At 41.9% G+C, this 27,480-nt stretch overlaps 2 protein-coding genes across 11 annotated transcripts in view; one reads left to right on the forward strand and one right to left on the reverse strand.

The window, feature by feature from the left end:
* Positions 1 to 25,501, forward strand: part of MRAP2 (melanocortin 2 receptor accessory protein 2) — a 54,532-nt gene extending 29,031 nt beyond the window's left edge. The window contains exons 3-4 of the mRNA XM_075862104.1: positions 7,081 to 7,180; positions 24,436 to 25,501. Coding sequence (XP_075718219.1) covers positions 7,081 to 7,180; positions 24,436 to 24,802 — 467 coding nt within the window. The 3' untranslated portion in view covers positions 24,803 to 25,501. The remainder of the gene's footprint in view (positions 1 to 7,080; positions 7,181 to 24,435) is intronic.
* The window catches only part of CEP162 (centrosomal protein 162), a 110,457-nt gene continuing 108,301 nt past the window's right edge, over positions 25,325 to 27,480 (reverse strand). For 2 of the 10 annotated variants that reach the window (XM_075862094.1, XM_075862093.1), the window contains exon 27: positions 25,325 to 25,976. In XM_075862094.1, the coding sequence (XP_075718209.1) occupies positions 25,785 to 25,976 (192 nt within the window). In that variant the 3' untranslated portion in view covers positions 25,325 to 25,784. The remainder of the gene's footprint in view (positions 25,977 to 27,480) is intronic. The other 8 variants (XM_075862103.1, XM_075862102.1, XM_075862095.1 and 5 more) reach the window with 7 other exon arrangements.

A 27,480-nucleotide genomic window follows, 5' to 3' on the forward strand; every position in this document is an offset into this window, starting at 1 on the left:
GGTGCAATACGGGTCGAATACGTGTGACCAAGGATTCATATTTACGCCAGTATTTACGGGAGGAAAAAAATACGTTCGTATGCATGAGGCCTTAGTAATATTAAAAATAAAAATACTTCTCACCAACTGCGACTTCTGTCTTCTTCCTGCACCGCAATGTAAAGAAGGGGCCAATTAAAAATAATTCCCTTAGGGTACGCTCACACGGCACGAATAAAAAATTACGTGTGAATGTGTCGAATAAACTAGCGTTCCGTGTGAAGCGGTTTTTAAATGATAGGGATTTTGACGCTTTCTTCGCAGGTTTTTTTTGCGTGTTCTGTGTGTGCTTTTTTCAAGCTTTTGGGCGCGTAGTTAGGACTCCCACTCACTCTGGGAACATTTGGCGCCTTTTATGCACCAAAGAATTAATCCAACGCTTCTTTTTTAAAAACGCTTGCGTAAAAAAGAGTGTAGTATGTACTAAGCGCTCGCTTTCCCATTGTAAATGGGAAACTTAATGGAAAATGTAAATGGGAAGTTTAATCAAGTGTTTGTCGCTTTTTTTTGCGTGTTTTTTACGCATTTTGTGTGCGCTTTTTGCTAATTTTTGGGTGCATAATTAGGACTCCCATTGACTATGGGAACATTTGGCGCGTTTTATGTGCCAAAGAATTGACCCGACACTTCTTTATTTACGCAACGTGTTTTTTAAAACGTGTAAAAAAGCGGGTTGTATGCACTAACTGTGCGCTTTCCCATTTATGTAAATGAAAGAGCGTAATCAAGCGTTTTTTACACGCCATGTGAACCTATCAACTGAAAATTCATTCACCACAGGGTCTCCCTCTTCACTTTCATCATTGCTAGGACTTGTCCACACGTAGCGGAATTGCTATGTATTTTCCGTCCGGAATTGCGCATCCACACGCTGTGTATAAGTTCAGACCAGAAATTCACTTGCAGTGTGTATTTTTCGGACCACAGCATGTCGATTCCTGCTGCGGAAAGTGGACTGAATTGCTGCGTTTTTCAGAGAAGATGTCACCATGTCCCAGCATTGAGAAAAACGCAGCAAAATACGCACCATTTTCTGCAGTAAAAAACACAGGAAATGGTGTGGTTTTTCCGCAACGGAATGTCTGCTACTTTCAACGGAATGGCTGCAGAAATCTTCTGCAGCAATTCCGGTATGGGCGTTTTGGTGTGTCCTATAGATTCTGCCAGCTACCGTTTGTACAATCTCTTCAAAAATGAAGCTGGACAATGCTTAGCAAGTTGAAGACACCTTTTCCTGGATTGTAGCCAAAAATAGGGGGTGGGGTGAGTCTCCCTCCCACATTTACAGCAGCTGTATGTCAGGTTGCTTTGCCTGATTCACCTTGCTGTAATTCTTGGAAGTGCTCCCTCTGGTGGCCAACATAGGAAAACATGTCAAATGATTATTTAATTTTTAATACTTCCCGCCTTGTGGAAGAAAAAAAAAAATACACAAAAAAACAGAAAAAATATAATAAAAATATGGAACTTGTGTAAAAAAAAATGTTTTAATTCGCAACAAATTCCCTTTAAGAAGTATAAGGTGAAATTTACAACATTTTCTCCACTATGGCATAATAAGAATCTTAAAGAAGTCAGGAAACTGACGACACCTGCCTTTTGGGTTAAAAAAGGCATCGCTAAATTAACACAATTATTGGATAATGGTAAAATCATTAGTTTTAATAACTTCAGGGATTTATATGCACCGACTCACAATATGGATAAATTTAAATATCTCCAACTACATAATTCATTACGTGCAGAGGCGTTGTGGGAGTCGTTTCTAGTGGATAATGGTACATTTTCCTACTTTTTGGAAAATACAAAAACTAGAAAGGGGTGTTTAGGAAAAATTTATAAAAAACTTATGATACTTGAGGATAAAAGAGTAAAATGGTCTAGGGATTTGGGTACTATCTTTAAAACATAATGGGATGAAATTTAGACTACTCTAGCTAGTTCCAGGCTTAGTGCTTCATATAATTTGGTACAGTATAAAATATTACACAGGATATATTATACGCCTAACTTTTTGTATAAAATTGGTAAACGTGGCTCTTCAATCTGCCCTAAATGTGGAGAAGAAGATTTAGGTCAAGTTCACCTCTTGTGGCGCTGTCCAAAATTGTTCAGTTTTTATGTCTTACTGTATCATTTGTAGATAATGTCTGAAAATTTGGTTCGGTGCTTGTGGTTTTGCATATGCAGCAAGATAAATACGCGGCAGTCCATGTGACCGCTGCAGCCTGTGCTTGGCCTTTGATTGGCTGGAGCTGTCACTTGGACTGAATTGTCATCCCGGGAGGTCAGACTGGAGGAAGAAGCTGGGAGTTATCGGTAAGTCAGAACTTCTTTTTTTTTTTACACGTTCATGTATATTGGGATCGGAAGTCACTGTCCAGGGTGCTGAAACAGTTTAACTCTTTCAACACCCTGGACAGTGACTATCTCCTGACGTCGCGTACCGGAAATTTTTTTGCCGAGTTCGGCCGAACCCGGTGAAGTTCGGTTCGGTTGTCCGGGTTCGCTGATCTCAAAGACACTCCGTTTGGATGTTTGTAAACAGAAAAGCACCACGTGCTTTTCTGTTTACATTCATCCTTTTGACAGCTCTTGCGCGAATCATGCAGTTCGCACGTAAGTGCTTCCGTGCGGCATGCGTGGTTTTCACGCACCCATTGACTTCAATGGGTGCGTGATGCGTGCAAAACGCCGAAAGAACGGACATGTCGTGACTTTTTTTCAGCGGACTCACACTGATAAAAAATCACGGACATGTCTGCATGGCCCCATAGACACATATAGGTCCCTGCAACGCGCGTGCAAATCACGCGCGTTGCACGGACGTTTTTCCCGTTCGTCTGAATAAAGCCTAAGTGTGTGGACCTTTTTATATGCTCTATTTTAGTATTTTCAATAAAAAATTATTTTATAGTTGATACAACACCTATGCGTTTTTGCATGGTTTGAAATATGATATTGTACAAGTGGTTTTGTATTTACAGTAGATATTTATTTTTGAAATAAAAGAAAATAAAAATAAATACTCATGAGAACGCGCCCCCCCCCCTAATATTTTTCACTGTTGAGTGGTGGCAGCCGATGTATCCAGGCTTATACATTGGCTGCTGTCAGTCAGATGTGAGAAGGGTGGTGGTATTGTCATGTGTTAATGAGCTGTGATAAATATGTAGTACATTGCAACCACCATAATTACTTTTTAATGTTTATTTCTATTGTTCTGGTGGTATTCCTTTTTTATCTCCCTAGGATATGCCACAAAGTAAGGATTACTGTTGGTCTGACCTTATTATTTTAATGGTGGGATAACAACATTTATAAGCCCATCTGATGTTTAATAAAATACATTCTGATAGTGTAGTGTAGGGAACTGTAGCTGATGAGTTTATATGCTCATTCGATGTGTGTTGCATTGGTCAGTCCGTCTTCTCCTGTGGTTTCAGAGTTGGAAGAGAGGTGCTATTTATGGTTACATTCATTTTCAGGACAAGGTCGAAAGCAAATCAGGGTAACTGGATATAAACAGTAGAATCTGATATCAGGCTTTTCATATGTGCCTCTACCTAGTGTGATATAAAAGATTTCATGACATGTCCTGGCATGCTCACAATATTCTTGCTGACATGATATAGCAATCATATGTAACACATATTCCAGTCACCACACACACACATTTAAAACCTTCCCAGATGAGAGCACTGCAAGTGGCATAGGGACATCAAAGGCGGTGTGAGAATAAACAGAATGGTGTATCATTTTCAATGTTTTATTGGTGCCTAGGGTATACTGCTATAATATGAATTCACTATGATCAATATGATATACACCAATGGTCCCTCTAAGGCTGGGCTAGAGATAGACTTTTTTTTGTAGTGAGCGATAAATCGATGTCCACAGGAATACATTGGGCTAGAGCGATTTATCTCGCTACAAAAAAAAAAATTGCTTTGATATCTATGTCTATATGAGTTGAGTAGCTTGAAAATCTCCTCAAAATTGCCCCTGACGACTGAGTAGCTCTAACAAAAGAATAGAGAAACCGCAGCACACGTTTCTTGAGGTATCAAAAAATTGTAAAAAGTATTTATTCCACCATAATATTTTTTTAACATTTTTTGATACCTCAAGAAACGTGTGCTGCGGTTTCTCTATTCTTTTGTCTACATTTTAAGTCGACTTGGCTACGACTTCTACTGCGTGCACCGTATACCTGAAATTTGAAAACCATTTCCCATAAAGCAACCGGGACTGTGATGTGCCACTATTTCTTTTTTCTTTTTTTTGTGTGTGTGTAGCTCTAACATTTCAGCATGTAGCGATTAATAAATAAATAAATACCAAATCTCTTGACTGGAGTGATTGTGAAGAGATTTTCAAGCTACTCAATGAATTTCTATGGACATCGATTTATCACAGTGATTTTTTCGTAGTGAGATAATTCGCTGTAGTCTAATACATTCCTATGGACAGCGATCTCACGCGCTCTACAAAAAAAGGTCTAGGTCTAGCCCAGTGTAAGCCTTTATAGCTGGTGAGATGGGCAGTTAGAGAACTAGGCACTGTTCTCTCTATGTTGGGCAATCTAAAACATTAAATATATTAATAAATATTGCTGTATAGCACCCAAATAGTTGGCCATACAGCAACAAGATACATAGTACAACACAACATCTAGATAAATGTTGCATAAAGCGCCAAAAATGTCAGGACAGTCCTGACTTCTTGTCAAGAAAAAAATAAAATCTTCTGTCTATTGGTCTATGGGGTAAAGGGATAATTGTAACATACCTGGTAGTCTAGGGTAGTTAAGGGGTTCATGTTTACAACCCTGGTCATCTACACTTGTGAAGGATCAATATCAACATCCCTACTGGTCTATGATCGTGGTTAAATAAATAATATCCCAATTGGTCTAGGCTAGTGAAGAAGTAAATGCCCACTTCCACAGGGGTTTAGAATAATGACAGGACCAACGCCAACATCGATGGTGGTCTAGGGTATTGAAGGAATAAATGTCAACATTCTTCCTGGTCTAGGGCAGTAAAGGGATTAATTTCAGCATTCATGATGGTTTAGGACAGTATAGAGGTTAATGACAGTGTCCCAGGCTAAATACGTCAGTCTCCTGGACAGACGACTCTGCTGACAGCAGCTCCTGCGTGTCTCTAATACACAGGATAACCCTAAGGCCAGACTCCCATGTAGCGTAAATGCTGCGGAATTTCCGCAACATAATTATGTGCAGAAATTCCACAGCATTTGCAGTAGCATTAAAATGGATGAGATTTTGAAAATCTCATGCCCATGCTGCGGAGAAAAAAGCAGCTAAAACGTTAATAAGTTGACCTACGGTATGGAAATTAAATCTGCAGCATGTCAATTTATGTTGCGTTTTCGTTGCTTTTGCGTTCGGGTTTTACCCATTGAATTCAATAGGGAAGCAAAGCCCGTAACAGAAAGCCAAGTGTTCCGACATTTGCGGCAGAATCACAGCGATTCAGCCACAAAAATTGCAACTCAGAAAAAATAAAAATCATACTTGCCCAGAATTTCCTGCTCTTCCTCCAGTCCAGCCTCCTGGGATAATGTTCCATCCCATGTGACTGCTGCAGCGGTCCCATGGGCTGCATTGTCATCCAGGGAGGCCGGAGGGGACGGCGAAGGAAGGACGCGTCACTAGGACAATGGCCGGGGTAGGTATAAACATTTTTTTTCTACACTGCTTTCCTCAACAGAGAAATTCTGGGCAAAAAACCGCACCACAATGGGACAGACTAAGGCCTTATTCACACGAACGTGTTATACGTCCATGATACGTGCATCGCACGGACCTATGTTAGTGAATGGGGCCATTCAGACTATCAGTGATTTTCACGCATCGTATGTGCGCTGTGTAAAACTCACGACATGTCCTATACTTGCCCGTGTTTCGCGCAGCACGCACCCATTGAAGTCAATAGGTGCGTGCAAATCGCACAAGGCACACAGAAGCACTTCCGAGTGACGCGCGTGATTCGCGCTACAGCTGGTAAAGAAGAGAAGGGAAACATAAAATTCCCTCCTTCTTTACTGTGTCGTCACATAAAAAGGGAGTGTCATAATGATGCCGGCTGCGCAAAAATCACACAGCCACGCACCATATACACATGTCACACTGAGCTTTTGCGCGCGCAAAACGCAGTGTTTTTTGCGCACGCAAAACGGACACGTTTGTGTGAATAAGGCCTAAGGCTGAGTTCACACTGAGTTTTTTGTAGAAGGAAAATTCTGCCTCAATTTTTGTTTGTAATTTTGAGGCAGATTTTCCTCTGCCTGCAATCCATTTGCCGTGTTTTTCGCTGCGTTTTTCGCTCGCGCCCATTGAGTGCTACGGGCAAAAACGCTGCGAAATACTCTTTCTCTGCCTCCCATTGATGTCAATGGGAGGTCAGAGGCGTAAATGCCCGAAGATAGGGCATGGCGCTTCTTTTTACCGCGAGGCGGTTTTTCCGCTCGCGGTAAAAAAAACGCGTCCGCGTCCCATTGAAATCAATGGGAGGTATTTTCGGCCGATTTTTTTACGCGTTTTCCGACACGGTTTCCGCATCAAAAAATACGTATCAAAAAACTCTGTGTGAACAGGGCCTAATGGATTAAGCTTACAGTGGCGCTATGCAGCTTATATGTATAGTACATATATAGAAGCTGCATCGCAAAAGTAAACAGAATTGTAATAAAAGTCAATTAGAAAAATGTTTTTAAGCACAAAATACATACATTTAATCATAATAAAAATAAAAGGCTACAAAGGTTTACATAGCTTTTAATATTATATACCTATTGACCAGTGGTTTAGTCACCTCCCTATGTTCCAGCATAGTCTCTGTGACAGACAGCTGACAGTAAGTTTATACTAACTTCCTTGGTCTAAGGTAGTGAAGGGGTTAATGCCCATTTCCTTGGTGGTAAAGGGTAGTGACAGGGTTAGTATCGACACAGATATATAAAAATAGCTTTTAACCTCCGTTTATTACAGATTCTTTCTTTTATTAATTGCAGATTCTATCGTGATTGGATTTTGGGTTGGCCTGGCTGTCTTTGTTATTTTTATGTTTTTTGTTCTGACTTTGTTGACCAAGACAGGAGCTCCACACCAAGAGTAAGTCTCAAACATTTACATAATTATGTAACATTAAAGGGAATGTCTCACATATGTTTTTACTAATTAAACCAAATAGTAAAACATATTTTTCCCCAATCTGTTTTTATTCTCTAATTGTTGATTTTATGATTCTATTTTATGTACAAGATTATAAAGGTGGCCATCTTGGCTGATCAGCTGCTCTATTTACAGCATTCAGAAATATGCTTTACAGCAGCCAAATGGGCCACTGGAAACAATAGTCTGATTACCTATTGACTTCTAAGGGAGAGTGTTCTAGGCATGATCTGTGACCTGTGCAATGGTCATTGTGCAGGGAGGGGGAGCTTTGTCCACCGGCTGATGTCAATGGTGGATCTTGTGTTATCTGCCTCCAGCTTTATAATAGAAGTGTTAACTCTCATTGTTCTCCTGCTTGCAGTCATAGGGAGAGGACTGCTGAAAAGTGATCTGTACAGAACAGGAAGCGTCAGTCCATTGTGAGGCTTAGTGTTAATTTAAAAACTGCAATATTTCAGTATTATGTTTTAACTGGTCAGGGTCCTTAAAACCCGCGCCATAGACATTTTACGGCTCAGGTTTTAACATGCTGCCCAAGCGATCGGGCAGCTGATTGTCGGGTCTCCGGCTGTCAGTGACTGCCGGGGACCCTGAGGAGAAGATAGGAGCAGCTTTCGCTGCTTCTGTCTTCTCCGATCTCTTTTACACAGCGCTCAATGAACGCTGTGTATGGGAATAGAGACGACAGCAGCAGCGGCGCTGTCTCTATTCCTCCCGGTGATCATGTGACTGGTCACATGATCGCCGGGTGCCGTTACTGACAGACTGCTGCTGGGTCTTACTAGACCCAGCACAGCGCAGTTAGTGACAATCGTCACTATGAGAGGGCTGATTTCCCCTGTAACTGGGGCTGCTGTGCGGCTCCAGTTACAGTGGAAATGATCGTGTAAAAGGAAGAAAAAAATATAAATAAAGTTCCCCAAAGGTATTTTTTGACCTTTGAGGGACAGACCATAGTAATAAAAAAATAGTAACGTAAAGTGCAAAAAAAAATGTAATAATAAATACACATAAAATACCCACCCCAAAAAAAAAACATTCCCCTCCCACCAATCATTGTCGTAACGCTAGCCCTGAGCCAATTACCCTAATATAGACATGTAATATATTACAATTTACGGTAGACAATGACGATCACAAATAAAAGCTCTATTTTAGGGTAAGACTATGTTATTACCAAAAAAAAAAATAGCTCAAACGTAAAAAAGCTTATTTTTTTACTATTATTTTCAAAATTTATGAACAAAAATTCTAAAATAGCAAAAAGGATGTGTATAAAAATGATAAAAAAAAGAAACCTGCATTGTCCACCGGAAAAAATATCGCAAAAATCACGACGTTAGCCCAACAAATAAAAAAGTTATAGCCATTTAACAAACACGTGCTAAAAATGGCTAAATGGTGTCTGGTCCTGAATGCTCAAAATAGCCCGGTCCTGAACTGGTTAATATAAACATGTAAAATTTAAAAAAAATGTTTAACATAAAAATCGATGTCGTGATTTTACATGTGAGTGAATGTAAATATATGAATTCCTATTAAAACGTTTTTAATTGTGTCTGGATATTCGGGTTAAAGCCTCCTTATCAATTTATTATTTAGGATCCTATTAGTCAGGCAGATAATCTTTCATGAACGAGCGACGATTTAGCGAGTCGTTTGCGTTTGTTTGATTACACGTGACAACTTTTGCTAAAGGTTTTTGCTGTTAACGACTGAAAGATTTCCGATTAGACGAGGGGAAGTGGCGGCAAGGAATGATAATCTTACGCTCAGTTAGATGTGGCCGATCCAGAGAAACCCAACAATTTATTTTTCGTCATTCGATCATTGCACACTATTACACATGGCGGTTAAGTCGAACGATCATATAAAAAAATTGTACGATAATCGCTCCGTCTAATAGGGCCTGCACATCAGTCTCTGTCCATGGTGGGGCTCAAAACCTCTCGCACAGAAAAATTAATTAGCAAATCAGGCCTAGACACGGTTTTTCTCTTTTGTATGCAACTATAAACTTGTAATTCGTATACATTGTTGTTGCTGGCGTTTTTGATGGTCTCTATAAAAGAGTTCATGGTTTTTCATTATGTTTTATATATTTGTATGTTATTGCGGGACGGGGGTGTCCATGTCTATGGATGAATAAAATATTATATTTTGGACTATACAGGTCTAATTGTGTATTTAATTTGAGACATATTTTGGTTTAGTAACAAAAAGTTAATTAACCTATCAGTAAGTTTTTTGATTGTGGATAGAAACCCACAATAAACATAGAGAGAACATACATTGGTTGGATTCATGCATTGGACCTAAGCGTTACAGGACGGCAGTGCTAGTCAGAGCCACCGTGCTGTCCCCAAAAGCCCTTGTTTTACCAACTTGACACTATTTTTAAAGAATCACCTTTAGCCCTGTCTGATCATATGCAACTAATGTGGGTAAGTGGTTGGTTTATTTTTTTCATAGCTTTCCTTGGTTTTCAGTTCTAATAGCTTCAAGTTTTATAATTAGTGTATTATTCTCTTAATTCTACTGATTATAGTCATTATGGATAGGGTGGGCGTCCTTTATGCTTGGGCAGAAAAAACATGTGTGGTCATGGCTACACGTTAAATCGGTTTATATGCAATATTTAATGTTTTCTGAGGTTTGTCACCCAAGAGGAGTACAGCTGGTCCCTTTCTAAAGGTGAGCATAAAACGCTAGTGAGAATCTGTACTATTTAGGAGCAAAACCTTTCAACTATTCTACCCTGCCACCAAATATAACATGTGAAGCTTTTTCTTGAGAGCCACTATAGCAGGTGACTGATACAACGGGATGATGTAGGTATGTAAGGTGGTGGATTTTACCACTTTCCCCTGTTTGCAGCAACACCTCTCTCATATCTTCTCCCATACATTGCCAGACAGTGGCTGGTTTTACCAGTGCACAAGTGCCACCTAGTGGAGTGATAAAGAAGACAGCAGCAACAACATCGCGTGACAGTTCTGGGGATGCATTTCTCATATATTACAAGTCCTTTATAAGATTTTGATGGGGTTTCTGCTAGTGTAACTTGCCAGCTGCTCTTGCACACTGTCTTGGACAGGTCTGTGAAACAAAGAACTTCTGTATTTACAGTAGTAGTTTATTATTATTCAGGGATCCATTTATTATTCCAGAAGTATATAATAGCAGCCCAGCTCCTGGGGGAATGTATAACTTAAAGGGGTTTTACCATGTTTAGAAATTTCTCAAAATACTGAATGTTAAAAAAAAAACTAAAAATATATTTTCAAAATCCATATCTACCTCTGCCCAATGATCTGTACAATGTCTAGCTGTTGTAACTATTAGTGTGGTGGCTTTTAGTTCCATGGCCGAGCATGCAGAATTTCTGTTATGCCCGCGGACCACCGGCATCCCCCACAGCAGGACTGTGCATCTTCGCCGGCGCCCCTCTTCCCAGAGACGCTGGCGTGCTGTGCTCTATGCTTCCTCTCGTCTGTCCTGTAGGGTGCGCGCTAGTGCCAAGCCTTAAAGGGCCAGTGCGAGACACCAGTAAAATTGTTCCTGGTCCTTATAAGGAACCCTGCCCCTTTCCCCAGTGCCTGAGCAATGTTGTGTCTTTCCCAGTGTTTGTCTGCTGTATCCTGTATCTGTGTCCAGTGTCCGAGCCAAGTCCAGTGTCTGAGAAGACTGCACTATCCGTGTCCGGTGTCCATATCCAGTGGCTGAGACGACTTCAGTGTTCAAGTCTGGTTATCCAGCACAAGCCTGCTTTCGATAGTCTGGCACAAGCCAGCTTGCTTTATTTTGTACTCCCCCTATTCCTCTACCCACCATGACTCCAGTCAGTTCTGGGTCCGGAATTTCATTGTCACTTTCACCTCGTTACAATGGCGATGCAAAAATCTGTAGAGGCTTTAGCAACCAGTGCAAGATCCACTTTCATTTGCACGCCCATCTTTTCCCCTCGGACATTGATCAAGGTTGCTTTTATTGCCTCTCTCCTCTCTGGCAAAGCCCTGGCATGGGCGAACCCTATCTGGGAACGTGTGGGGCCGTAATCTTCCAAACTACACTTGTTTTTGGAGACTTTTCGTACAGTGTTTGAGGAACCGCACCAAACGTCTTCTGCAGCTGCTTCGCTCCTGACTCTCCGTCAAGGCGAATTGACAGTAACGAGAAAACGGCATCCAGTTTCGTGCTTTCGCAGCAGAGCTTGCCTGGAATAATGAGGCATTGGTAGCAAACTTTTAGCAAGGGTTAGCCCCTCAAATTTAAGATGAACTGGGGGCCCGTAATCTCCCGTCTACATTGTTTGCTATAATTCCTCTAACTACTTGGATTGACATGAGGTTCCAAGAACGCACCCAGGAAGTTTGTCAGAAAAAATGGTCCTACAGACTGGCGCCTAACTTCCAGAGACCACTGCTACAGCCTTCTGTTGCTCTCCCTGAAGAGCCTATGCAACTGGACGGACTCCGACTGTCTGACAGGAGCGGTAGCGCAGATGTTCTGCAGGACTGTGTTTGTATTGTGGCCATAAGGGTCATTTTGTGAGTCAATGTCCTCAGAAGCCAGGAAACTCCAGCACCTAGGGTTGATAGGAGACACTACCCTAGGAGGACAGACGCCGACTGCAACATTTTCTCCCAAGTTATTGATTCCTGTGACAATTTCCTCTGGAGAAGAATCACACTTTACTTCCGCTTATCTGGATTCTGGAGCGGCTGTGAATTTCATGCAACAGTCCTAAGTGGACCAGCTCTGTTCTGAGCTAGCTGATTTAAGTGGCTTGTGATATAAGTGGAGTTATAAAATAGGATTGTGTTCCTGTGTGTGAATCTGTGCGAGATAACTGAATTGAGTGCTTGCAAATAGAAACTAGCAAAAACTGACACAATTTAAAAACCTTTTTTTCTTTGCAGCAGCTTTCCTGCTGAGCAGCTGACTAGGGGGAGGGGTTAACTGCTCACAGGTGATATAAATTAGCCTGCAGCACTCACTCTGAGCTAGCTGAATTAAGTGGCTTGTGATATGTGGAGTTATAAAACCGGATTTAAAAAGAGGAGTTAAAGCCCCTGTAAGTACTCTTCTTTTAACAATTGTTCACTGTTTTTTTGTAACTGAGATAAATGATAGCAAGATTGGAGGTTTTCTTCAGTGCACAGTTTGCCATATGTATGCACGACTGGAGCCGGAGTTCCAGGGTGAATACATCTGTGGCAGATGTGAGCATGTTGTTCACCTGGAAGCTCGCATTAGAGATCTGGAGGAGCAGAATGAGGGCGATAGACAATCTTGAGCAAAGCATGCTGCTGACTGAGCAAGCAGTTAGTGGGGTAGAACTTGAGGGTGAAGACATGGGTCAGCAGGATCAGGAAAGTAGCTGGGTTAATGTAGTTAGGGGCAGTAGAAAGGGGTCCAAGAAAAGGAAGGCCAATCCTGTTTCTGATATTCCAAGCAAAATCACCAAGTTGGGTGATGATGCGAGGGTGTCAGTCTCAGAAATGGCAGCCCTAGTGGGAACTGATCTACCTAACAGCCGGGAGAACAGCCCAGCTAGTAGTCGGCGGGATGGTAATGCAGGTAAGGCAGGACAATTGGTAGTTGTAGGGGATTCTATAATTAGGAAGACGGATAGAAATTTTTTTTCTCGCCAAGACCACCTCAACCGAATGGTTTGAGGTCTCCCTGGTGCAAGGGTTCGGCATGTGGTGGAACAGGTGGATTACTGGGAGGGGCTGGTGATGATCCAGCTGTCGTGGTACATGTATGTACCAATGACAGAATAAATGGTAGGTGGAGGAGCCTTAAGAATAATTTTAAAGAACTAGGCTACAAGCTGAACGGAAGGACCTCCAAGGTAGTATTCTCAAGAATACTGCCTGTGCCATGCGCATCACAGGAAAGATAGCGGGAGCTCAGGGAGTTAAATGCATGGCTTAAGTCTTGGTGTAGAGAAGGCTTTGGGTTCCTAGAGCACTGGGCTGACTTTTCATTGGGGTGCAAACTGTATTCTGCAGATGATTTGCACCTAGATGGAAGGGGGTCTGCTGTGCTGGGGGAGAGAATTCTAGCTGGAGTGGCGGAGTATTTAAACTAGGGCTGAGGAGGTAGGCCAATTGGAAAAATAAAGGGGTAGTTAGGTTAGAGAGGTGTCAGACTATAGTGGTGGGGGGAGAAACAGACTGTGGGGAGAGGACTAGGCAACAAGATAAGGAGATCCTTTCGTTACAAAACAGCAATTAAAATAATGCCCAAATAATGTCAAATCAAATTTCTGATACTGAAAGTGAAACATTTAAAAGGCAAGTTAATGTGTATGTTCACAAATGGCAGAAGTCCAGCAAGCAAAATGGGGGAGATGAAGGCCTTGGTACTGGAAGAAAATATAGATATAGTAGGTGTTGCTGAAACATGGCTGGACTCTTTTCATGACTGGGCTGTAAATCTACAGGGTTTTACACTGTTTCGGAAAGACAGGTAGAATAGGAAAGGTGGTGGTGTATGTCTGTATGTGAGAAGTTATATGAAAGTGAGTGTGAAAGACACATTAGGGTATGTTCACACGACAACGCAAAATATGTCTGAAATTACGGAGCTGTTTTCAGGCGAAAACAGCTCCTGAATTTCAGAAGTGTTTGCATGTACTCGCGTTTTTCTGCGGCGTCTTTTACGGACGTAATTGGAGCTGTTCTTCATTGGAGTCAATGAATAACGGCTCCAAAAACGTCCCAAGAAGTGTCCTGCACTTCTTAGACGCAGGCGGAATTTTAGGCGCCGTCTTTTGACAGTGACGCGTAAAATTACACCTCCTCTGCACAGAACATCGTAAAACCCATAGCAGGCAATGGGCAGATGTTTGCAGATGTATTGGAGCCGTCTTTTCAGGCGTAATTCGAGGCGTAAACCGCCTGAATTACATCTGAAAATGGGTTGTGTGCACATACCCTAAGATGGTGAAGATTATGAGGAGGTTGAAACCTTGTTGGTGGAATTACAAAGGGAGGTAAACACTGAAAAAAATGACTTTTGGTGTAATCTACAGACCCCACAATATAACTGAGGAGATGGAAGTTCAGCTATATAAACAGATGGAGCAGGCTGCACAGACGGGTACAGTAGTGGTAATGGGAGATTTTAATTACCGGGATATTAATTGGTGTCATGGTTCGGCTTCAACTGCAAAGGGGAGACATTTCCTCAACCTGTTGCAGGAAAATTTTATGGGCAAGTTTGTGGAAGACCCGACTAGAGGTGAAGCTCTGTTGGATCTGGTCATTTCTAATAATGCAGAGCTTGTTGGGAATGTCAATGTTCGTGAAAACCTCGATAACAATGATCACAATATAGTTATATTTTACATATACTGTAAAAAACAAACACAGGCTGGGAGGGCAAAAACACTTAATTTTAAGAAGGCCAATTTCCCCAGGATGTGGGCTGCAATTCAAGATATAGACTGGGAAGAACGAATGTCAAATAACGGTACAAATGATAAATGGGAGATTTTCAAATTTACTTTGGGAAATTATAGTGCAAAATTTATTCCTATAGGTAACAAGTATAAATGACTAAAATTAAACCCCACATGGCTTACACCTTCTGTAAAAAGGGAAATACATGACAAAAAAAGGGCATTTGAAAAAATACAAATCTGGGGATACAGCTGTAGCCTTTTTAAATTATAAAGAGCTTAATAAAATTTGTAAAAAGGTAATAAAATCAGCAAAAATACAAAATGAAAGGCGAGTGGCCAAGGATAGTAAAACAAATCCCAAAAAATTCTTCAAGTATATAAATGCAAAAAAAGCCAAGGTCTGAACATGTAGGACCCCTAGTTAGGGTATGTTCACACGTTGAGAGGCAGTTACGTGTGAAAAGACAGACTGTTAACAGCTGCCTCGTTTCACACGTAAAAGCTCCTCGTAATTTACGAGGCGTCTGAGACGCTCGTAAACCTTGAGCCGTGCTTCATTGATTTCAATGAAGAACGGCTCAAATTACGTGGCAAAGAAGTGCCCTGCACTTCTTTGCCGAGGCAGTAAATTTACGCGTCGTCTGCACAGTACGTCGGCAAACCCATTCAAATGAATGGGCAGATGTTTGCCGACGTATTGCAGCCCTATTTTCAGACGTAAAACGAGGCATAATACGCCTCGTATACGTCTGAAATTTGGCCGTGTGAACATACCCTAAGTGGTAATGGGGAGTTGGTCACAGGGGATCAAGAGTAGGCAGAGTTACTAAATGGGTTCTTCAGCTCTGTATATACAACTGAAGAAAGAGCAGCTGATGTCGCTGCTGCCAGTGCTGTTAATATATCAGTTGATATACTGAATTGGATGAATGTAGATATGGTCCAAGCTTAATTAAATAAAATAAATGTACACAAGGCCCTGGGACCAGATAGGTTACACCCTAGATTTCTTAAAGCGCTTAGTTCAGTTATTTCTGTCCCCCTCTTCATAATATTTAGAGATTCTCCAGTGACTGGTATAGTGCCAAGTGACTGGCGTGGGGCAAATGTGGTGCCTATTTTCAAAAAGGGCTCTAGGTCTTCCCCGGGTAATTATAGACCAGTAAGCTTAACATCCATCGTGGGGAAAATGTTTGAGGGGCTATTAAGGGACTATATACAGGATTATGTGACAAAAAAAATAGTATTATAAGAGACAGCCAGCACGGTTTTACTAAGGACAGAAGTTGTCAAACTAACCTGATATGTTTTTATGAAGAGGTGAGCAGAAGCCTAGACAAGCGGATTTAAACAAACTAAGTGTTTGGGCGTCAACTTGACAAATGAGGTTTAATGTAGATAAATGTAAAGTTATGCACCTGGGTACGAACAACCTGCATGCATCATATGTCCTAGGGGGAGCTACACTGGGGGAGTCACTTGTTGAGAAGGATCTGGGTGTACCTGTAAATCATAAACGAAATAACGGCATGCAATGTCAATCCGCTGCTTCAAGGGCCAGCAAGATATTGTCGTGTATTAAAAGAGGCTGGACTCGTGGGACAGGGATATAATATTACCAGAACCGATAAAAACACAGGGACATATACAAAAACACCGACAAAGGCCATACTTACAAATGGACACAGCCAGGCCAGAAATGCTGATGAAAGGGCGAGCAGGTGCTTTAAATAATAATAGCCACTCCATTTCATTTATTACTGCCCCCTATATTTCACTTATAGTATTACACTTGCACACACACTATTCATTTATTATTTCTTACTACACATCCCATGCACCACACACCACTCCCCTCAAGACTAGTGGGAGTGGCTATTATTATTTAAAGCACCTGCTCGCCCTTTCATCAGCATTTCTGGCCTGGCTGTGTCCATTTGTAAGTATGGCCTTTGTCGGTGTTTTTGTATATGTCCCTGTGTTTTTATCGGTTCTGTTTGTGCATCAGGAACGTTCTGTTCCAGTTTAGGAGTTAGGGACTCGCAAGTCTGGGGATCCTTGTCGTGGATTGCGAGCTTGCGTCCTTTTGGCCAAAATGATTACCAATACCCCAGGTATTTTTCATTATTATGTATATTCGCTTCTCTTGGACACAGCCGGGTCTTTGATGCTGGGAGAGCATGGTGTGTTGTTGTTTGGCATAGCAAGCAGGGTAGCCCGCTCTATGAATTATCAAGGCGTCACAAATAGGCTTCTACCTGGCTATACACGTTGTGCCTCATGACGTACACACTATCCCTCCATGTTTCACTCACTTGCACCCCATTTTCCATTTATTTCTATTGAGGCACTTCATTTATTACTGCCCCCTATATTTCACTTATAGTATTACACTTGCACACACACTATTCATTTATTATTTCTTACTACACATCCCATGCACCACACACCACTCCCCTCAAGACTAGTGGGAGTGGCTATTATTATTTAAAGCACCTGCTCGCCCTTTCATCAGCATTTCTGGCCTGGCTGTGTCCATTTGTAAGTATGGCCTTTGTCGGTGTTTTTGTATATGTCCCTGTGTTTTTATCGGTTCTGTTTGTGCATCAGGAACGTTCTGTTCCAGTTTAGGAGTTAGGGACTCGCAAGTCTGGGGATCCTTGTCGTGGATTGCGAGCTTGCGTCCTTTTGGCCAAAATGATTACCAATACCCCAGGTATTTTTCATTATTATGTATATTCGCTTCTCTTGGACACAGCCGGGTCTTTGATGCTGGGAGAGCATGGTGTGTTGTTGTTTGGCATAGCAAGCAGGGTAGCCCGCTCTATGAATTATCAAGGCGTCACAAATAGGCTTCTACCTGGCTATACACGTTGTGCCTCATGACGTACACACTATCCCTCCATGTTTCACTCACTTGCACCCCATTTTCCATTTATTTCTATTGAGGCACTTCATTTATTACTGCCCCCTATATTTCACTTATAGTATTACACTTGCACACACACTATTCATTTATTATTTCTTACTACACATCCCATGCACCACATATAATATTACCACTTTACAAAGCATTAGTGAGGCCTCATCTAGAATATACAGTTCAGTTCTGGGCTCCAGTTCATAGAAAGGATGCCCTGGAGTTAGAAAAAATACAAAGAAGAGCAACGAAGCTAATAAGGGGCATGGAGAATCTAAGTTATGAGGAGAGATTAAAAGAATTAAACCTATTTAGCCTTGAAAAAAGACAACTAAGGGGGGACATGATTAACTTATATAAATATATTAATGGCACATACAAAAAATATGGTAAAATCCGGTTCCATGTAAAACCCCCTCAAAAAACAAGGGGGCACGCCCTCCGTCTGGAAAAAAAAGGTTCAACCTGCAGAGGCGACAAGCTTTCTTTACTGTGAGAACTGTGAATCTATGGAATAGTCTACCGCAGGAGCTGGTCACAGCAGGGACAGTAGATAGCTTTAAAAAAGGCTTAGATAATTTCCTAGAACAAAAAAATCTAAGCTCTTATGTATAGAAATTTTTTACTTCCCTTTTCCCATCCCTTGGTTGAACTTGATGGACGTGTCTTTTTTCAACCGTACGAACTATGTATGTCTCCACTTGCCCACGACTCCTCTGGAGAAACATCTAGAAGTTTCTTCTGTAAATGGTTAAGCTCTGCCAGACCCAATTCTTTCCTTTACTGAAACTTTGAAGTTGCAAGTGGGAGGTCTTCACTCAGAACAAATAGGTTTTTATGTTCTGCCAAAAGCTATTAATCCTATCCTGCTGAGACTTCTGTGGCTTTGTCAACACACTCCTGTCCTCGACGGGAATTCCGGAGAGCTTCTCCAGTGGGGCTACCGATGCCTTCACCGCTGCCTGCCTCAGGTTCTTCCTGTACAGTCCCCGATATCTCAGTCACTCTCTGGTCTGCCTCCACAGTATGCCTGTTTTGCAGATGTCTTCAGTAAGAAGAAAGCTGAGGTCCTTCCCCCCTATCGTTCTTACGATTGTCCAATCTAATTGCTCCCTGAAGCATCACCTCCTCGTGGACAGGTTTATCCTCTCTCCTTGCCTGAAACCCAACCTATGTCGGCATACTTCAAGGAGAACTTCGAGAGGAGCTTTATCAGGAAGTCCACTTCTCCAGCCGGAGCCGGATTCTATTTTGTAGAAAAGAAAGATGGCTCTCTCCGGCCATTTATCGCTGACCGTGGTTTAAACCAAATCACTGTCAAGAACAAATACCCCTTGCTGCTAATCTCTGAGCTCTTTGACAGAATTAGTGAGGCCAAGATTTTCACAAAGCTTGATCTACGCGGGGCTTATAACTTGATCCGTATCCATAAAAGTGACGAATGGAAAACAGCATTCAACACCGGAGACGGTCACTACGAATATCTCGTGATGCCCCTTGGATTGCGTAACGCTCCAGCTGCGTTCCAGGAATTCGTAAACAATATCTTCTGAGATCTACTGTATGTCTGTGTGGTGGTATATCTGGACGGCATCTTGATTTACTCACTGGATCTGACAACACATCGGAAGCATGTTTGCCAAGTCCTGTCGTGGTTAAGGGGAATAACCTCTACGCCAAACTTGAAAAGTGCGTATTTGAAAATAAATCTTTGCCCTTTCTGGGCTGTATAATTTCATGGACTCCAGATGATCCGGAGAAAGTGAAGTCCATCATTGTATGGCACAACCTTGAGGACATGGCCACTCTGAGATTTCTTGGTTTTGCAAATTTCTACCGCCAGTTCATACCAAACGGCTCTCACCAAAAAGGGAGTGAATGTGAAGCTCTCGACCCCTGAGGCATTCAAACGCAAGAGGGCCTTCACTCCAGCTTCTGTACTTCATCATCCTGATGAGTCTCGTTGGAGGTTGACGCTTCTTCCATTGGTGCTGGAGCACTTCTCTTTCAAAGAAACTCCAAGGGTAAGGCAGTATCTTGTGGCTTTTTCTGAAAACTCTTCTCTCCTGCAGAACGTAACTACTCCATTGGGGACAGTGAGTTACTGGCCATCAAATTAGCCTTAGAAAAGTGGAGGCATTTGCTAGATGGGACTGCTCATCCTATTATCATTTACACTGATAACAAGAACGTCACTAATTTACAGTCTGCACAACGACTGAACCCTCGTCAAGCCAGATGGTCGCTGTTCTTTTCCAAATTCCAGTTCTTAATAAAAATATAAAGGCCGATACACTGTCTCGGTCGTTTGAGACAGATGACTCAGAAGAGGGCCCTCAAACATATCATTGACCCTTCTAGGATTATTTCTGTTAACCCTCTACAGATTAGAAACATTCCTCCTGGGAAATGTTTTGTTCATCCTACTGGCAGAAAGAAAATGGTCTGGTGTCCATAATTCCAAGTTGGCAAGGCACTCTGGTGTCCGTAAGACTCAGGACTTTATTTCTCGTCACTACTGGTGGCCCACGCTGCCCAAAGATGTTGTGGACTATCTCTCTTCATGTACCAACTGTACCCAAAACAAAGCTACAGCTACCCCTACTCTCAAGGTTCCCAACTATTTTAATGTGTCCCTACTGACTCCTGTGGTCCTGAACCGTTACAGTAAATCTCCTGACTCTGCAATTGCTCCCAGTGGTTCTTCCAATCTCTTAGAGGTAAAGGAGATCCTGGACTACAAGAAGGTACGAGGGAAGACCTTCTACCTGGTAGATTGGAAGAGTTTTGTTCCCGAGGAGAGTTTTTGGGAGCCAGAAGAGAATACTGACGCTCCAGCGCTCATCAAGAAGTTCCTCCTGCATTCTGGGCATAAGAAGAGCGGGCGTAAGGGGGGGTACTGTTATGCCCGCGGCCGCCGGTATCCCCTTACCGACAGCCGCGATTGCAGGACTGTGCATCTTCGCCAGTGTCTCCCTTCCTCTCCTAGTCTGTCCCGTAGGGTGCTCGTGCCAAGCCTTAAAGGGACAGCGCGCACACCAGTAAAGTTGTTCCCAACTATCCCCGCGCACCCTGACCCTTAAAGGAACCTTGCCCCTTTCCCTAGTGCCTGAGCAATGCTGTGTCTTTCCCAGGGTTTGTCTGCAAAGGTTCCCTAGCTGCATCCTGTATCTGAACCAAGTCAAGTGCCCGAGACGACTGCACTATCTGTGTCCACGTCAAGTTTCCGAGACGACTTCAGTGTTCAAGTCCAGTGTCAAATCTCTGAGATTCGAATAGAAGGAAAAAAAAGTGTAGCTTTTGGGACACGGCGCCAGGCAGGTAACTGTTGTAGTGAAGTCTACAAGTATTCTTCAGTATACATTCTTTATAAAAAAATGTATACTGAAGATTACTTGTAGACTTCACTCCAACAATTACCTGCTTGGTGCCGTATCCCAAAAGCTACACTTTTTTTTCCTTCTATTAAGTCCTTCTCCCCAGGCAATGTGGGCTTCGTCCATGGGATAGTAGTGGGTGGCAGCCGGCGTCCATTTGAAAGATTGTTTTTTCCATTGATGCAAAGTAGTAGTGTTGTGCCCATACTTGTACAACCAAACCAGGTGAGTCTAACCGCTCACTGTGAATTGCTTCGGTTATCTTTCCATAAACGTTATTACCTTAGAGGAGCGCCGTTTTGTCCTCTTCTCTCCTTGTTTTCTTCCTTTCACATGTTCTAAGTCTCTGAGATGACTGCAGCCTTCAAGTCCAGTTATCCAGCACAAGCCTGCTACCCAGGTACTCTCCCCCTAGTGTCTGTCATAGACTTTTCATTTGACCAGCTGCTACTCCGCTACGGCCTAGTCTGTCCACCTACCCCACAGCTGTGACCGTTTCATGTGGCTTTTGTAACTAATCAGGAGCACGTCTAACTCTACGCCTGCACTTTGGACACTGGCACAGAGACGTCTCTTACCTGTCCGAGCACGCGTAATACTGCTTATAAATCCTGCATCTCCGCTCCTGAGTTTAGTTGCCAAAAATGTCAGGACCATCGCTAAAACTTAATTCTCTGCTCCTAATGATCATTCTCCGATAGATTGACCAAAAATATCCTGCCCTCTATTATATACGTAATATCACCTGGATGTAGCTCTTACCATTTTTCATGGATAGACTCTGACAGCAGTTTGGAGACTAGGTAAACCAAATTCAGGCTGATAAAATGAAAAATTGAGTGATGGGATTGAAAGTGAAACAGTAAATTATAGAGCATAGTTACACATCAGGGGCCCTCAATACAAATATGTCTGTGGAGGGCATGTGAAGCCTCCTGCACAGAAAATACATCATATAACACACATCACAAATCAGCTTATATCTTAGAACATGCAATGAGCATAGCCATAATAAAGCGTGCAAGAAAAATAATTTGGATAATGTGATTAGAGGCGACAGGATGAATAAGGGCTTCTATCTCTAGCCATTCAAGATTCCCAATTATAATGTCCTGCTCAAGATAGTGTCTACATGAGATATCCAAGGATCATTATTACTCTAGATCAGTGGCGTAACTACCGCCGTAGCAGCAGTAGCGGCTGCTACGGGGCCCGCGGCATGTGGGGGCCCATGTCGCCCGCCGGCACGGGCCCCCACCATGGCCGGAGGCTCCGCTAGCAGCCGCTATGGCTGCTACAGCGCGACACCACTGAACACTACGGCAGAGCAGGGAGGTATCTCCCCGCTCTGCCATTAAACAAAAGACATGTATCCCCTATCCACAGGATAGGGGATACATGTGTGATCGCTGGCTGAAAGTCCCCTGAAGTTCTCAGTCACAAACCTCGGACTTAGTTCCGGGGTCTGTGTAGGCAGCTCCGGAGAAATGAATGGAGCGCCGGTCCCGCTTGTGCGCATGCGTGACCAGCGCTCCTTTCATTTTTTGTGAGCTGCACAGACGCCGGAAGTCGGAGGTTAGTCATGGAGAACTTCAGGGGACCTTCAGTCCCCCATTCTCCCTATCGCTGCCAGCAATCACACATGTATCCCCTATCCTGTGGATAGGGGATACATGTCTTTTATTAGGACACACTGTAGGTCGCATTTTTTTTGGGAGGGGGGGACGCTGTATGGCATTCCCTACAGGGGGGGGACGGACGCTGTATGGCGTTCCCTACAGGGGACGACGACGACGACGCTGTATGGCGTTCCCTACATGTGGGGACGGCTGTATGGCGTTCCCTACACGGGGGAACGCCATACAGCCCCCCCCCTGTAGCTAGTGGCATACAGCTCCCCCCCTGTAAAGAAGCCATACACCCCCCCTGTAGGGAACGCCATACAGCCCCCCGTAGATAACGCCATACAGCCCCCTCGTAGATAGCGCCATACAGCCCCCTCTGTAGATATCTACAAAGGGGGCTGTATGGTGTTATCTACAGGGGGGCTGTATGGCGTTATCAAAAGGGGGGGGGGTTTTGTAAAAAAAAAGGCACTATCTACAAGGGGGGGGCGCGGGTTGTGTGACACCCGGGGGAGGGGGGGCCCCAGTCAAAAATTTGCTATGGGGCCCAGTCTTTCCTAGTTACGCCCCTGCTCTAGATTACTACTAGATCCTGCTAAATATTATTACTAGATCAGTGTTTGGGGAAGCCCTGGTGTGTAGTAGCTGAGACTAATATACGTAATGTATAATGTAAATCCGATTCTGCCTTAAATTTCCATTTATGCTACACATTCAGAGTACTATGATGGATGCGGCTTATTCTTCATAGTTTATATAAATGGAAAGACAGAATTTGGTCAGGTATGAAGCAGATGCACAGCACATCAGACCCGGCATATAGCTCGTTGCTGTGCAACATTTAAGTTATTCCTTGTGACATTACAGACAAAACTTTTGACTCTTCAACACAACAGTAACATCTCCGCCTATAAGTGTACACGGGCCTTTGTAACGGTGTTTGGATAATAAACTATTTTTGCATTTATTTGGAAAATGTGCTTTACTACAGGTGTAGATCAGTAGATATTTGGTATTTAATGAATTAGTGTTTCTTTAAATGGACACTAACCTTTCAAACAACTTATGCAAATCTAAAATATATTTGATGTATATAAATGATGTCATTTACTGACTGTTAAAAAGTGGGGAGTAGGATGAGGGAGAGCGAGAGGGAGAGACAGACGAGAGGGAGAGAGCTACAGATAAATGAGAGCGACAGACAAAGGGAGAGAGCAACACAATAGAGAGTGATACAAACGAAAGAGAGCGCTCACAACACAAACGAGAGAGCGCAACAAACGAGAAGAGAGAGCACAGGACAAACGAGAGAACGCAACACAAAGACAGAGGGCTGTAACCCCAGTGCTAGATTCTCAGCTACATGGCGTTTTACTGCTGTATAATCTCCTCTATGCTGCTTCTGCGGGTGTGCTACAGCGAGATAGTGGACCAGGACGTTCTCTGCTCTGTATGTGTGCTGTGTATGTGAGATAGGATAGCAGTTAGACTCGACCCTTTATCTCAGGGAAAATGGAGAATTAGAAATAGAGCCTGCAGAGGGAAACACTGCGAAGAAAAAAATACTATATACAAGTCATATAATGGTCAGGCATTGTGTTAATCCTCAAGTACACACACACGACTGCTTATGCTGAAGAGTCACATAAAAGGTTAAGTAAGCTTTAAAGATTTCAAATATGGAAAATTGTATGTGTGATTAAAGGTCATGGTAATGGTTGGTATGGTAGTGCAGACTTGATAAAAAGGGGCATATAATAGAAATTTACAAAACTGAATACGTGATATGATTTAGAATAAGTATTTCCAATTATTATTCATGTATCTTTTTTCCCCCCCTTCTTGAATATTAGAAATGTGGATGTGTCTGAGAAGAGACTCCAACTGAACAGCTTTGAAGCAGAGTTTTGTAGACCATTAGAAGCTAAGAGAATGTTTTCCAAGCAAGGAGTAGAAGAATCTAGATCACTCTTTCATTGCTTCATAAGTGAAGTGGAGCAGTTGGACAGAGCAAAATCAATTAACAGATCACTGGACAATAGTATTCCCATTCGTCAAACTGTTAGAAACGTTATAGTCGATGAGGATCCAAACGGTCTTGCAAAATTCAACATACCAAACTTTGTAAGCACAGACGAAAACTCATCTTTAGCTGATGAGGAGCTTCTAATTTATGACCCACCAATTATTTTAGAGAACAAACCAGCTTGTTCAAACTAGCAGAACCTTATAAACTGAAAAAAACCTGGAAGTACTTGTCTTGCATTGGAAAGTCAGCTTTTATATTCTGTATGCCATGTTATAATGTCACTGAAAACATGAACAAGGAAAACTTTATGGCCGAGTTCATATTCTGCGTTTTTAAAAAAAGCTGCAAAGAAAAATGCATCTGGAAAAACGCATGCGTTTTTTAAAGTGTTTCAGCTGTAATCTGGTTTTCAATATACTAGTCATAGGCTTTCAGCTAAAACAGTTTGTAAAATGCATGGGTTATTAAAAAAAACAAAAACGTGTTTTTCTTACCAGCTTTTCAAAACTGCACCAAAAAAAAAAAAAATGTGCATGTCGGCTTTCAGTACTGTTGTGACAATAAATGCACTTATTTATAAGTTTATGATAATATTTGACTTGTTTTATCATTTTTATATACTTGTAAATGTGCGCAAATTGTCATTTTAACTCCATTGTTTTTCAGCATTTTACAATTGTCTGCACTCATTTTTAGTATGAGACCCATTGTGTTCCATTTGGTTGAGTCCCCCTCATTACCTGCCATACGTTTCACAGAAAAGCCCCCATCCGTCAGTACATGTGTCAAATAATGGAAATGACCCTGCTGCCAAATATCACAGAGATCCTGTGTAGAACTGACAGTACGATCACATAATTCCCACAGATTACTATTTCCCAATCTACTGTATACAATCATATCACACAGATCTTTTTTTTGTGTTCATTGAAATGTTAATATATAAAACAAAATTTGTACAGAAAACACTTTATAGAGAAAATACAATTTTATAAATAACCTTATTTAACTTATTAAATTATAAGATGCACATAGAAATATCCATTTGCGTTATTAGTCAGTCATACAGATGTAACCAACTTGGGAAATTTACATTTAACACATTACATACCATTCGTTTCAACAGCTTGTGATGCGTTAAATGGCAATATAAAGTTGCTACATTTGTACTTATTAGTATATTTCAGATGCTGAAGTTGGAATAACAACTCCCTGTTTCTGTAACACTCGGAGAACATCTAATATTGCATCTAACTCTGTTCTAAACTTTTCCAGCTCCATGTTCTTTTGTTGCACAAGCTTCTTCCATTTTTCAATTTCCTTGACTTGGGTAGCTTCAGCAACATGACGTGTTTGATCAATTATCTGAAAATAGAAATGTTAAAATATATTAATGTCTATCGACAAATAGTCTTTGAGACACATATTGATTGAGTAAAGGTTGTATCCTAATAAAAATGGAATTGTTGAAAAGCAATGGCAAAGATCAGCTCACCAGATATTCTCAGATGCACGTCTAACAAGTGTTCCCTCTCAACAAAACCTCCACTTCGTACTGATATAGAGCCTTAAAACAGGACTCCAAGTTGTTGCTCTTCAAGGGTCCATACAGACGTGGCGGATTTGTTGTGCCACTTCCACATCGTAAATCCATAGCAATTTACAGTACAATTCAAGTGGATGGGGTTTTCAAAACATCCACACTGAAAGCAATGCATAGGTTGAAACCTGTGGCAAAGCCACAACAAAATCTGCATGTAACATATGTGGAATTTGCCACAGATTTATTGCGGATTTGTCACAAATTTACGGCAAAATCTGTGGCGGAAATTGTCCACCACATCTGGACGCACCCTGAGTAACCCACACACATACTGGATTTGTTGCAGATTTTTCTGCAGCATATCCACAGCAAAATGAAAAACTGTTGCATGCAGATTTTGCGGGGGATACCCTGCGAATTTAACTCCTTCTACATTTAAAAGGGTAAAATCCTCCTTGAAATTTTGCATCAGAATGACCTGCGAATCTGAAAAACAACAGCATGCTCTGATTTCTGTGCAATCACTGGCTGCAGTGCTCATATCAGTAGGTACGCCATGTCTTTTTCTATTTTTTTTTTAGTAGCCCCGAAAACACCTTACACATTTCAATCTATAAGCATAAAAGTGTGAACTTTTTTTTCGCTGGATTTATAGTTGTTCTAAAGCTAGTAAAACGTATCAGAATTTTCCTACTTGTGTGTTGGAATATCAATCATTGTTGTGGCTATCCTAATAAAACCATTTTACATAGAGCCCTTGCACACGACCGAGTTCGGCCCATAAAAACCGGTCCCAGTGTCTGACGCATTTCCCGGCCCGACCGCTGTACAGGTGAACAGGACTCCTGGTATCAGACATTTTATGATGTACTCATAATGTAGCTTTCATTATGGGGACAAATTTTTCATCTTTAGAATGTCCTGAAAAGACTTCTCTGAAGATCAGAAATGTATCTGGATATGTCATGCCAAACGGATTTGCCGAAGATGTATGAGAAATGTCACATATAAAACCACTTCTAACATGTATTTGTTATTATACATTTTGTACACTTTTGTCATGTTCATGGTACATCAATGTGTCTTAAAGTAATTTTTTTGTGTTAGAAAAACAAAATATTAAATGATGGCTTTTATGCATATAGGGGTACATATACAGACACACAAAGACACACAGACACACCAGTTTTAAAAACATTTTCCAACCTAGACAGATGCTCCTTATGTCTGAGCTCATGTGTTTGTGCTTGTTACTTAGCGACTGTCAGAATGTGCTTACTTTACCCTGAATGTAACTGACATGGTTATAACCTAAATGTTCTCGTT

This window comes from Rhinoderma darwinii, chromosome 4 (genome assembly GCF_050947455.1).
Source record: "Rhinoderma darwinii isolate aRhiDar2 chromosome 4, aRhiDar2.hap1, whole genome shotgun sequence".
NCBI lineage: Eukaryota > Metazoa > Chordata > Amphibia > Anura > Rhinodermatidae > Rhinoderma > Rhinoderma darwinii.